Below are 14,299 nucleotides of genomic sequence, written 5' to 3' on the forward strand. Positions count from 1 at the left end.
ATATTGTGAACGGCTTGAACAGTACAATTAATGACATTACATCACGTTGGAAAAAAAAAATCTCCCAGAATAGCTTCAGTCAGTTGGCAACCCTACACAGGTGAGTTCAGCCCAGGGCACACAACTTACTAGTAATGCCCTAACTCCTGCCTCTGTTAGGTTTACCGCATAACCCCAATAAAGGCAGGAGCGTGAGGCAAGGCCCTGGTTGAGAAGTACTGAGGGTAAGCTGTGGCACTACAGCAGTGGCTCTCAACTGGGAGTGTCACCAAATCCGAAGGGGCCCTGGAGGGGTGCACGAACTCTAAAAAAGCTGAGAACTAGGGCTGTGCAAAGCTATGGGTGGTGATTCAATTCGGAGGAGTCGGCCCGATTCAGTGGCCAAATCTTCGAATATAAATCGAATCAGGGGACCAATTTAAAGGTCCGAACTGATTCAAAACTCTTCGAATCTTTGGCAAAGTTTCAGAGAGCTTTGCTGATTTGGGCAGTCCCTGGTGGCTGCAGGAGGGAGCTGCAGTCCTACTGGAGCTGGTAAGTACTAGAGGTGGGGAGGGGGAACTGGGGCAGGGAGCCATGGGGGGACCCCTGCCAGCCCCTCTCCCCCAGCCCCCTCAGTCCACCCCAACCTCTGCCCACTCCCCCAGCCCCCCATGGCTGCCCCTGCCCCAGTTCCCAGTACTTAAAAAAAAAAAAAGCCCCAGTGCTCACCAGGTGCTGCTGGGCAGGGGACGATCCCTGCTGCCCCCCACTGCATGGGGGGCTCTGCTACAATCCACCCGACCCCTACTTTGCTCCCCCAGCCCCCCATGGGTGCCCCGCCTGGGCCAGCTCCAGCCCTTTAAGAAAAAAAACAAAATGAGAAAAGCCCCAGGACTGCAGGGGCTCATGCACAGGTCACCTGCCAGCAGGACTGATGAGTCCAGGGTCTTTTCTTTTTTCTTAAAGGGCCAGACCTGGGCCAGGCGGGGTGCCCATGGTGGGGGGCTGGGGAAGTGAGGGGGGTTGGGGTGCATGCAGAGCCCCCCATGCAGTGTGGGGAAGTGGGGGGCAGCAGGGATTGCCCCCCTGCCCAGCAGCACGCGGTGAGTCGGGCCTTTTTTTTCCCCCAAAAAGCCGGGAGCTGGGGTGGGCAGCGCAGCCATTGCTGGGCTGGGAGAGGGGCGGGGGATGGGCCTGGCTGATTCAGAGATTCAGCCGAACTGAATCACCAAATCGAATCACTGTCCCCCGAATCGGCTGAATCTGAAGTGAATACCAGCCGCTTCGCACAGGCCTACTGAGACCCACCGAGCTAGAGATCTGTGCCGTACCTGTATAGCGTCCACAGTGACATTCTGATCATGGATATTAGTGTTCGTACAAAATTACACATTATGCTTTTGTCCTTGGAGAACGTCAAGGATCGTATTGCTTCTCAGGACTCCCCAAGAAGAACCCTTATTTAGTCCCCCTTCTTTGGGACCCCTTGAAGCCAGCCCTCCTCAAGGGGCATGCCTCAAGAGGTCAAGACCCTGGATCTTTTTTGTCCTCATCTTCCCCAAAGATCTGTAGCACCACTCGAAGATCTCCTTTTTGGTCAGCTCTGGAGAAGCGGGGTGTTCTCTTCTTCAAAGAGGGGGGAGCCAGAGCCCTGACACCTCAAACAGCGCAACTCCAAGCAGTCTTGTATTGTGCCACTGCACTTCCCCCGTCCTTCATCGGACTTCACTCTGTCCTCCCTGGGACTATGCCTTTCTCTCTCTCTCCGTCTTCCCTAGGACGACCCTTTCCGTCTCGGCCCTGTCCTCCCTGGGAGTACCCTTTTTCTCAATAGCCTCCCTCTTTTGCCTTAGGCACAGTCAACCACGTGCTTGCAACTGAAGTTACAAAATGATAGTATTGATCTGGAGACAACACTCGCCCAATAAAATGAACCTTGAAGTCACGGGGAACTAAACAGAGAGCAGTCTCTGCAGCCTGCTGTCAGGCCTAGACTGCCATTTGCCTGGGGTGAAAAAGGCAAATAGGTATCCTGCTTATAAAACTATTCATATAAATTATTTACAACAGCACACACACACACTGAGCCATCCAAAGTGTTCCCCACCAGAACTGCAAGCTAGAACTCAGCTCACTTCACTCTTTTTCACAGATATGCAGCACAAGATGCACAGTCTCAAGAAATTTTACAACTGTCATGAGAAAAGTAATCGGTGCCTCTGCTAGTCATGGAAACCATACCAGAACTCTGATGGCAACGGTCCTGAAAAACCCTGGTTAAGCATAATTGTTGTTTGCAAAACTTTAATCCTAGTATTTCCCGAAAATTGTGCTGCCTACATCAAAATCCAAAAGAACTGAGACATCCAAAAAGACCCTTTTAATCAACCACAAAGAGCATCCCATTCATGTGTTAGGGTAAACATTTATCTTAGCCTAACAAATATCAAATAACAACAATGACATTGAAGTAATTCTCTTTATAGGAGCAATGTCCTGAAAAGGGATAAAAGGAGTTTCCACTAATGTATCTGTCACTGAGTGGTAGATGTGCCTTCTGATGGTTTTAACAACCTCTGTCACCAACTGCACCATAAAAGGAAGCTTTGAGAAACGATTAGCACACAAAGGAAGTCCCATTTATCAGGTTTCCAAGCAAGAAAAAGAAACCTCCGCTTCAGGAAATCTAATTCAATGGAATGGTTTATTCATATTTCCTAAAGGACAAAGACAGAGTTGAGGAGCTGATAACACAGCAACCTCCGCTCTTAACATGCATTTTTGTTGTTCCCCTGACACCAATAACTTGTAATAAAATGCCTAGAAGCTGTCCCAAATGGGGACTACAATATACCATGACTTTTACTCAAAAGGATGCCATATATTTGGAATGAGCTAGTGATGAGCAAGACTTAATGGAATGAGACTATTTATGTTAATAAGGCTCTCTACAATGGGCCTCAAATATATATAAAAAAAGGATACACTTATAAATTACTGTACCAACTACTGCAGAACAACTCAGGATGAGATGGAAGGTGTTAACTATTTAACAAGGCATACAGCATCCCGTCACTATACAATCAGTACCAGAGTCAGATGAAGTTACATTCTCCATTCCCTTAAGAAATACAGACGTTAGAGATGTGCAAAACAGGCCATATTCAGTTTGGATTCAGATTCAGCCTGAATCAGGGACAGTGATTTGACTCGTTGATTGGGATCACTGTCCCCAATTTGATTCGGCCAAATCCAAATCTGAAGATACAATGTTGATGTGAAGAATCAGTGATTCCGCCATAGACACCACTTTAAATGTTTTTTCTACATACCTCAAGGTACCAGGTGTGGCTCGTGAACACTGTGGTGCTGTGGTGGATGGAGCATCCCCCAGGAGCACAGGGGGACCCTCCACGTGCTCGGCGGTAAATCCAGAGTGGAACTGAAAGTACTTCCAGTCCAGTTCTGGGACTGCCAGGGCCACCCCCCAAGTTCAGCAATTGGCCACAGGGGGACCCCAGGTGCCCCCCCAGACCCAGGAAGCACCAGTCGCCAAGCCGAGGGAGCATGGGGGGGCCCCCCACACACTCCTCAACAGACCCAGAAGTGGACTGGAAGTGCTTCTGGTCCAGTTCTGGGTCTGCTGCCGAGCACGCTGGGGACCCCCCATGCTCCCATGGGACACTCCATCCACCCCAGCATCACAGCGTTCACAAGCCGCCTGGTACCTTGAGGTACGTAGAAAAAATATTTAAATTTGTATCTATGTCCGAATCTCCAAATCTTTCTGAATTGATTTAGAGGGTTCCCGATTCGATTTGGAGAGATTAAAGGGTCTCCTGATTTGATTCAGATTCGGAGATTCAGCTGCCGAATTGGGCCGAATCTCTGCTGAATCGAATCAGGGACCAAAGCTTCACATGGCCCTAACAAGCATTCTCCAAGTCTGCAAACAAAAGACGAATGGGAGAAAACAGAAGAGCACACATTGATCATGATCGCAACTGCCACAGCACTGGGCCTGTTATAGGTCACCCAACTGGGAATATGAGATGTTCATCATCATCAGCTCCTATTACCAAAAATCTAGAGATTTGTGTCACAATCATGACCAAATCAGGGATTCACTGTGCACAAGTACACAGAAAGGGATGCTCTTTGCCCAATCTAAAACTGTTCTTTTAGATAAAATACACAACGTCAACATTTCCATATCACAATCCTACTGTACATCCGAAAAAAGGGGAGAGTCTCTATGGTATACTGACCATTTTGATCCCTTGGAAATATTTGGTGAGAATTCCAGATTTAATCTAGGTTAGATTTACATTACAACACAGACAACATTTTTCAAAAGCACCTAACTCCTTCTTGCACCAGTGATTAGGCACCTTGCAACCCAAGTGTCTGGAAAGGGCCTAATTCTCTTTTAATTTAAGTATCTACGTACATTTTATCTCCAAGCTAATATTTGATTTCAAAGTATTTGTATTTTTACTCTATTTCAAAAATTTGTAAAATGATTAAAATGTCATGCTTGTCAACCTAAACAGCAACAAAGTGTTGATGTTTTTATATTTATATTATGATTCCTATCCAGCATCTACCACAAGGTCAGCTCTTGTTCCCTTCCAGGAATACATCTGTCTATAAAACCTGATGGAATCAAGCACATTTTAAAAAATCAACGTAATTTCCTTTTCCCTCCTTTTTTTAAAATGCCAGCTATCAATATACAGGAGGAACAAAACACAAAAACACACTAAAAAGAAATCCAATCATTATTTTTTACAGCAAATGGGAACTGATTAGACAGATGCATACTTTGTGTACATGTGTTCCTCAAAGCATACAAAGCACAAACATTTATACTGAGAAAGATCATATCAGGATGTTAAGTGGTTTGCCTTTGCGCAAATGAAGCTATCTGATTAAGCAGTGCTGCAATTTTTGCATTCCCGTTTTTTTTTTTTTTTAAATAACTCAGGTGAATTTTATATTAACTGACAGGACTAGGGATTTTGTTGAAAGTGTGCCATAAAACAGAAACAGGTAAAAAGGGACGCTCAAGGAGAAAAGCATTTTGACATTTCTGAGTGCTTATTTTTAAACTATACACTGTAAAATTATCAGGCCAAATGGGTTCAAGCCATTACCTCTCTATTAAATCCCATTTAAGAACTGGCCCTGTAGGTTTTCAAAACGAATGTTTGAGTTTCCTCCTTCCAATTTAAACTTAATGGTTGATATTTTCAAAGCGACGAAAGAGAGCGAGGTGCTCAAGCTCCCATTAAAATTAATTTGGACTCCAGTGCCTACCTTCCCTCAAGCCCCATTTGAAACTCCCTGCCTAAGTGAATAGCTGCACTGTGGGGCTAAACGGCCCCTCTGGAATCTAGGGCTGAAATCACAAGCACTTTCAACCACCACGGAAATTAAGAGTAGCAGGTAGCCAGCACTTTGCAGAATCAGACCCCTGGTGAACATGAGAGCATGAGGCAAAACATTCAAGTTTTCAAGAGAAGGCTATTTTTCTAAAAGCATAAAAACCAAATGGCCACACAAGATCTAAACTGTATGCACGCAGATTTATGCAAATACAGAAAAATGATCAACATCTCCTTTGGAAGGCTCTTATCAGTTCAATGCAGATAAAGACAGAGGTCGAGAAAGAGGCATATTTAAAAACACAGAAATAATCTGGCTTGTTTTATTGAGTGCTCTTCAACCACTTAAAAACAGGCTCCCTTTAATCTGCTGCAAAGTTCCTAGGCTACAAACTAAATATGGTAGTTTTCTTCCCAAGGTGACCTTCACTGGTTTAACAAGCTGGATGTTTGGCTTCCAGAAGAGATTGTAAAGTTGAGGTGGAGTATATCTGATCTACTCTTTGCGCAGTGACTGTTGTGTAGGGATTTAGGCAGCAAGGTATGTAGACTGAACAACAGGAACAATAGTTTGGGGAGGAATTACTCACAGAAACCTCACTGCAAAATTCTGCATGAAGGAGGGTTTTCTCTATCCAAAAGAAGGCAATTGCTCAGTTCTACTATCCCTTCTTCCTGGCTCCCTGCTATAGGAGGTTTCAAAGAGAAGAAAAAAGAAAATATGCAGCAACATATTTCAATGCCTCTGAGTTGAGGCTATTTAATTATACTTGGAAACGACTGCAGCAAATTCTAGCTCTGAAACAACAGGTACACAGAAAAACACAAAGGAGCAGCACTGTGCAGAAGCATGCACATTTACATCAGATACAAGGCTTCAGTTCCAGCTGAGGAATCTCAAAGGCATAATAACTGAAGTGATTTTAAAAGGAGACCTAAAATAGAGTACTACAAAAATGCCCTCTCGTTCCGTGGAGTTCAAAAGCCTGTTCCAAACAGGCTCAAAAACATGTGGATTAGTCAGCCATGCCACTCGCCTCTTCTTCCTCCCCTTCCCCTCCGCCCTCCCAAGTTGCTGCCTCTGGAAAGACTTCTTGCTGGAGGAAGGGGGCCTCTGGGGAGCTCCTCCAATACCTTTAGCTAATGGAGGAGCAGAGGCTTGCATGTCTCATCCTGTCAGAGGATGTGCTGCTGCTGCTGCACCGGGGTGCTGGTGGCGGTGGGAAAACTCAGGTGAGGTGGCTCTCCTGGGGGTTCTGGCTGTGAAGGAAGGGAAAGGGTCAGTTCCAAATCTTCTTCCACGAAAGGTGACTCAGCCTTGCGGAAAGGACAACTGCTTACAGCACGAAACCACCACTGGCCTCCGCACCGTGTTAACTACCTTGAGCTCACTCAAGGTAAAAAAAGCATAGTGTAGACACAATCTGAAGTGCCTGGCTGAGCAAGAAGAGTACTACAGCTTCCGACTGGAGACCTACATCAGAAAGGAAAGGAAACTAATTTGAACTGAAGACTATTGATTTGCCCATGGGCTTGGAGAGGAAATGTATGGAAAATGTGAAGAGGTCAGGTGTGGACTACATTGTGTAAAAAGTAAAACTCAAGCTAAGCCAGAGCAGAGTAGGAGCAAAAGTCACAAATGCCTTTTTTATTTGAGGAATGGGGTGAGAGTTAAGATAGACTGAAGCACATTTTGCATAAAGGGAAGTTGCGGGAGAAGAGAACGAGGTGCTGGCTGGGACACAGTGTACATACATGTAGATAGAAATATAGATATAAAATGGGGACCATGTCAATTTTTAATGCCACTTTTATTAAATTCATGCATTAAATATAACATAAAATAGATTTAACATCCCTGGTCCTATTCCATAAAACTCTTTCCCATTAAAAAAGGGATGAAAGAAAGCCAGTGCAAACTTAAGAGCAGGATTAGATTCACTGTTTTAATCCACAGGGGAAGAACAGCAGTTCCTGGCACTCCAGAGAAACCCTGATAGCAGTACCTGCCTGGGGGGAGGCACTGAATTCTTCTTCTTTGGCAATCCCTTGCGGTCAAGGATGGTTGTCTTCCATGATTGTCTTATCTGTGTGGCCAAAGATGGCTGATGAAGCTTACCCAGGTTCAACAGGCTCTACTGCAGCTTGGACACGTGTTTTCGTGTGAGGTGGGTGGCTCTGGATTCTTGATTTGGTCCATGATATACTGTTTCTGCCGCTCCCACTTTTTCATCTACTGTTGTTGTCATGAGGTTTCAAAGTACAGAGATCCCTGCAGTAGACTCTTCCTGCATTTGGGCTGGTCCTTGGTGATAGGTCTCCCATGAGTTGACGTTACATTAAGTTGGCCTTGAGGATGGCCCTGAAGCACTCTCTCTGCCCTCCTCTTGAGCATACACCTTTTCTGAGCTGGGGGAATAAAAATTGCTTTGGGAGCCTGGAGTTGGACATCTGGATGACACAGCCAGCCAAACGAAGTTGATATCAGATGATCATCACCTCAATACGTGGTGTTTGCTTGCATAAGGACACTAAGGTTGATGTATCTGTCTTCCCACCGGATTAGGAGGATCTTCCACAGGCAGCATTGATGGTGCATCTTTAGATGCCTCCTGTACATTGTCCATGTCTCAGCTTCATACGTCAAGGTGGGGATCATGACTGTCTGATAAACCATGAGATTGGCTTTAGATCTGATATCATGATCTTCACACACCCATTTCTTCAAGCGTCCAAAGGGTGCACTTGCACGTTTGAGGTGATGTTGGATTTTTTTTCTTGATGTCAGCCTTCTGCAAGAGATGGTTTCCAAGGTACAAAAAATACTCAGTGTTCCCCAGCGTCTCACCACGGATCTGAATTAATGAAGCTGGGGATTGTTCATTAGGAGCTTGGTGGTGGAGAATCTTAGTCTTCCCAATGTTAAGTGTCAGTCCCATTGTCTTGTATGTACCAGTAAAGACATTGACAATTGCCTGAAAGTCTGCTTCTGAGTGAGCGTACACTACAGCATCATCAGCATACTGGAGCTCAGTGACTGAGGTCAAGGTGGTCTTGGTTTTGGCTCAGAGTCAGCTGAGATTGAACAACTTACCATCTATTCAGTAGTTTAGCTCAACTCTGGCTGGAACCTTGCTGGTGGTCAGATGTAGCATCACAGCAAGAGATATTGAGAAGAGTGTTGGAGCAGTGATGCAGCCTTGTTTAACTCCTGTCCTAACCACAAAGGGATCTGTGATGGATCCATTACTGAGAACCATCTCTCACATACTGTCATGAAGAAGGCAGAAAATAGTGACAATTTTGATGGACATGCATACTTCAGAAGAATCCTCCACAACACTTCTCAGCTGACAGAGTCTTAAGCTTTCATGATATCAAAAAAGGCCACGTAGAGAGGCTTATCTTGTCCCTGGCATTTCTCTTGCAGCTGGCAAGCTCTGAAGATCATATCAGTTGTGCCTCTTGAGGCCCTAAACACACACTGAGATTCCAGGAGGGGCTCTTCAACAGGTGGAAGGAGACTGTTCAGGAGGATTCTCACAGTGATCTTTCTGTGGTGGATAGCAAGCCGATCCCGCTCTAGTTTCCAGTTGGACTTGTCTCCTTTCTTGAAGACTGTCACAACCATTGTGTCCCTGAGGTCATCTGGGATTTTCTCATCATTCCAGGTCCTTAAGATGAGAGCGTGAAGCTGTGATGTGAGCTCCTCCCCCTCCCGCTTGAACATTTCTGTAGGGATATTCCAGCCTCTCCAGATGCCTGGCCATTCTTCATCTGCTTGATGGCTTTGCTCACCTTGCAAAGATCGGAGGGATTCTGAGATCATTTCTGACTGGGTGTTGCAGGATGGAGTTGAGAACTCTCTCATCAACAACTGAGTCGTGATGGGAAGGTCTTCAAAATGCTCCTTCCAACAGGCATTGATGGCTCCTCTTTCCTTACATCTCAAAGGTGTTGGTCCCTGAGTGCTCGAACCATGGATGGCTTTGGTGGCACCAAAGAAACCACATCTTTCATGTATGTCAGTGATATGTTGACTCTCCTTAACCTTGTCTTCCCACCATTTATTATTCATAGCATGGGACCTCCTTTGGGCCTCTGCCTTGGCTCGTTGGAGATTCAGTTTCTTTTGCTTGGAGTTGATGTAATTTTGCCAAGCACAAAAGGCCTTGCACTTGTGATCAATCAACTCTTCGATCTCTCCGTTGTTCTCATCAAACCAGTCTTCATGTTTCCGGGTGGAAAATCCAAGTGTCTCTTCAGAGGCGCCGATAACAGTGGCCTCGAGGGCGCCAATCACGCCGCTAACATTATCCCGTTGTTGCTGATTGGAATTCACCAGTCTTTTGTTAAGGCACTGGTGGAAGAGGTCTCGCTCATTTGGGTCCTCGAATCCTTCGGTGTTGCTCTTCTGTTGGTATTACTTCCGCTGGAGCCGTCATTTAGTTAGTCACAAGGACTTCTGAGTCATGCCCCTTTATACCAGCCTGAAGACCTGACATACTAAACTGGTATTGTGAGGCTCTATAATTCTGGAGTGGTGGTAAGCATACCCCTGTCCATACAATGACTTATATTTGACTTTTCTTCAGTAGCTCATGTCTAGCCTAATGTGGAAAACAGCTGAACCATTCTGTTTTTACCCAATGCTGTTTAAAACTTTTAAAAATGGAAACAACCTTGACCTTGCACAAGACCAAAGCCTAATAAAGATGTCAGCGTAACTCCCAAGGTCCAGCTCTTTGGATACATTACTATGCTAATAGCATTCCAAAGCATGCCAGGCATCCCTGAACACACAACACTTGCCCTGCAGAGATTACAAATCAACTTGAGGCAAAATACAGCAAGGGGAGTAATAGAAGAACAGCAGCTAATAGGAAAAGATGGACAGAAGTAGCATCTGGATTCATAAGGAATCTGATAGGCTACCTGCCTGGTATTGACTGCAGTTTGTGAACATGCACAGACAGTCATGTGCAGTTGGAGCAGTTATTCAAGAGCTAAAACTGGAAGCCTTTTATCTGAAGAACAAAGCACTAGGAACCCCCAGCACTGCTATGGATTGTAGCCAAGCAGAGATATGCAGGCTGGTATGACTGTCATTCTACTAATCTATTTTATGCGCTGCTATTTTATCATTCCCATGACTAGAGGGAGATTCTGCCATTTCCCTCTTAAAAGCATGGCAAATTTACCTTCAAAACAACCCTTCTAATGTCCCAGAAATTCTCACCTTGGTCTCAGTCCTCCGTGTGGTTCCATCTTCAGAAGTCACAATAGACACATGGGAAGTGGGTGTGCCTGGATCTTCCTCCACCGTTACAGTCTCCTCCACCATCTCTTGAGGCTCTTGCATCATTGCTATTGAGGTCTGGTTGCTGGGGCTTTGCTCCTAGGAAGTAAATATGAAATACGTTTGTCACGTATCTGAGCACGACTTAGCAGAGATGCATTTGCATTTTTATTGTGTGTTCTAGTGTATGCAACTGGATGGGCATACAGACTCAGAAGGGGAGAGAGGTTATCGACAATCTGAGAGCATGCTGGCCAGACTAAACCCCTGGAAGCAAAGAACATCTGAAGCTGCCATCAAGGAGCCTGCATTTCCAACGGACCGTTTCTTCATATTTAAGCTTGATTTGCACTTCCCCTTCTATGCTTCGTCCAGGGGGAGAGGGGCAATATCTGCCCAGAAAAAAACATGCACCATGATCAGAGCAAACACCACCACTGGGTTTCAAAGCAGTTCATCTTGTTATTAAAAACTAACTTCCAACTGATAAAACACTTTTCACACCTCAGTAGCAGAGCATAACAAGGCCATAAATGATCCATCAAAGCCTGCTAGTTACACAGAACTATAATTGACACACATCGTCCGCAGCCAAAACGATAATTATGGATATACGATAAGCCAAAACTAACAGCCGAATTGCAGGTGGCACTAGTGGGAATTCACTCCCCTTCTCAACTCCCCCTGCAAAGTTCTGTAGCACCGTAAAGGCCTAACTAGTTACAAAATCAATTAAAAGTTTTGTTTATATACACGAAGCGCAGTGAAGTGCTGAACAGAATGAAAAATCTCCTCTAGATCAAAGGATGGCTCCCTCGGGGCCACTGTCTGAAGATAATTCTTCTGCTTCTCCCAAGCAGAAATTACTGTTTTCTTTTTTATTTTCCTCATGCAATTTTGCTTCTCACATGGCAGCAGAAATCAGAAAAGGTCCCCCACTAGGTGAATGAAATTCAGACGTTTCACAGTATGTGACCAATAAGGAGCCGATTTACAATACTGAGAAATGATACTTTTGCAAAACACTTTGAAGGCAATACAGTATGGTATAACTGCCGGCCATTCTTTTGCTCCCAAAAGCCACTGGACTTCATGAATGCATAGGGGTCCAACCCACTCAAGGCTCAGTGCAAAATTAGAGCCTATATTTACTAAGTCAAGTCCTACTAGACATAGTGCCTATGATCTTCCTGTATAATTATTTCAAAAAAGAAATGTTTGAAAAATAGGAACAGAATGCACTGCTCACTGATCCTCCTAAGAAATTATTGTGAGCAAGACGCTATGTCTTTTCACTTCACAGACAAACAAAATGATAGGGAATAAATCTGTTGCTATGCAGGTGCTGAGTCTAATTATGTCGAGACTTAAATATCCTCCACCTGTAAGTAGTCTCATCACCAGGAAACCACAGCACATTGTTTTTGTAACGTTTTATTTAGGAAATTACATTTCATCCCCATGATATGGTAGACTGCATCCTAGGCAGCGACATGCCTGCTATTGAGCTCTAAAGGAGAAAATACTTTCAAATGTCTTTATGCTGCTGAAAAGGAGCAGGGCTTTGAATTCTCTTGCTCAACTCCACAGGGAAAATATATTTCATTTAATCCTCACATGATCGGTAACCTCCTTTGAAACGAGCTGGCTAAGGTGCCCTTCTTCAAGATTTTTTATTTATTTACAGCTATACTGTGACATTATAAAGAATACCTGTTCCTTGCAATTCAGGCTTACATTTTAACTTGCAAAGAGTTTCTATATCCAGGTAGATGTTAATATTAAGCCAGCTGCAACATAGTTCAGCAGTGAGGACGTGAGCCTGAGGCAACCATCTTGATCATACTGGAGCGTGGGTAACCGCAGAAGAGCAAACAAGCTGTGCCAAATACATAGGAGGAGGTAGGCACAATGCCGTTTTTTCCCCTCTGAAACCACAGCACAGGTAAGATGGCAAATCTGTCTGCTTGAGCAAGGTTCAATAAAACCAAGAGGGAAGACTTGCTTTGGGTCACAAGCTTGTTTCTCACCCCTAAATGCCAGCCCTGTTCCCCCTCTTGCTCACTTCCGGGTGCATTTTGCAGCTCCCGGATTACTTCGTTGCTTATCCTTCCCCAAGTTCTTGTGAGGCAAGCCCTGCTTTGTGATGATAAACCTGGGGAGAGGGGAAGATGGCAAGGCATGTTTGGTTCTGCATGTTTCTGCAACATTTTCTACTTCAGGAAAAAAATTAAATCAAATCTCCCTTTGTATTCAGTCTGCCTGTGGGCAAAGCAAATCTTGAAAGTCTGGCACTTAAACACGAGCAAACTGCAAACTAGTGCATGCTGACTTTAAATGAACCCCAGAGCTTGTTTTTATCCTGTGGCTGCTGCTAAAATGACGATCCAGGGAGATTTGGTAGAGATTTGCATTCCTAAAGGACAATGCTATCAGTAGGGGAAGAGTGTCCTGAGCTTCGAAAGATTAAAAGCCTGCTGAATTTAAGGCAGATTTCCCAGTACAGGCAGCTACTGAGGCTGTCTGCCTGGATCTTCCCTCCCATGGTATGAACTATCTAGGGATGCTATAAGTGAAGGGAATAAAATGGCATCCAAACTCCTGCCCCCTGAGTTGTTTTCCAGGAGCTTGGTCTTTAATCTCTGAAGCCGTCACTTTATGTTATTAATTCACGTTTCTGATATAGTAACAACAGTATGGAAAAAAACACTCTGTCAGTTATCCTGGATTTCAAGTCTCCGTTAACGCAGAAACTGGGAGACGTTACCAATTTCAAACACTTCACAGACATCAGCAAGGAAGGACACTCTCTTGCTAAACACCGTTTTGGCCAAAGAAAAGATTCCAAATATTTTACCAGTTAAGCTTAATTATTTAATATCTTGATACAAATTGACTGGCCAAACATTTTGGTATATACTAGTCTCAACAGCTTTGAATGACATAAGCACTGCTTCCTCGACAGACCGTCTGCGTGCCAGTGCTATAGTCTGGGTTGTGAAGGAAAGAGACAGCAGTTTGGATGCACTCCACAGTCCTTTGCCTATTTTCTTTGGGCGCTAGCAAGGCAAATTTACATTGTATACCCCGACCCCCTCCACAGAGCCGCCGTGCTCATTATCACTAGTCTGGACCTCCTAAACATCATAAACTGGGATTGTGGAGACAAAAAGCAGAGAGTCCTCCCCATGAATCCCATGTTGTTAAAAGAGGAGGGTCCCCAACTGAGAGCCAGCGACTCTAAGGGGACTGCTAGAAGCAATTAAGGACCAGCTCTGAAGGAGGTTTCTCGTGGATCCGGCAGTCAAAAAGCAGGCTGGGATTCTGAAAGGTCCAACCAGAGTTGTTCACTATCTCCTTTGATCTACAGGGGCGGCTACATCTAATTTATCCAGTTACAGAGGGATGATCCATCAAGGAAAACATAATACTGTTTCCAACAAGACTGAAGCAGGATTTCCCTTCCAGTAAATCAACGTATTGCAAGGAGTTGCTCGAGCATAACATACAAATCACTGAATCTTTTACTGTCACAGAAAATCAGAAGACAATACCATGGTATTCAAAAAAGAGATCGCAATCCAGTCACTGCAAAGTGCATCAGAACTCAAGGCTTTTCCCCTTGCCTTTT

At 44.7% G+C, this 14,299-nt stretch overlaps 1 protein-coding gene across 18 annotated transcripts in view; it reads right to left on the minus strand.

The window, feature by feature from the left end:
- Positions 1-14,299, minus strand: part of ARVCF (ARVCF delta catenin family member) — a 444,623-nt gene that overhangs the window by 127,571 nt on the left and 302,753 nt on the right. For 17 of the 18 annotated variants that reach the window (XM_090062536.1, XM_090062534.1, XM_090062537.1 and 14 more), the window contains one exon: positions 10,609-10,767. In XM_090062536.1, coding sequence (XP_089918662.1) covers positions 10,609-10,767 — 159 coding nt within the window. Of the gene's footprint in view, positions 1-6,503; positions 6,612-10,608; positions 10,768-14,299 lie in introns of those variants that run through there. The other variant, XM_090062553.1, reaches the window with a different exon arrangement.

This window comes from Crocodylus siamensis, chromosome 9, assembly GCF_052110815.1.
Source record: "Crocodylus siamensis isolate JL-2025a chromosome 9, ASM5211081v1, whole genome shotgun sequence".
Classification (NCBI taxonomy): domain Eukaryota; kingdom Metazoa; phylum Chordata; order Crocodylia; family Crocodylidae; genus Crocodylus; species Crocodylus siamensis.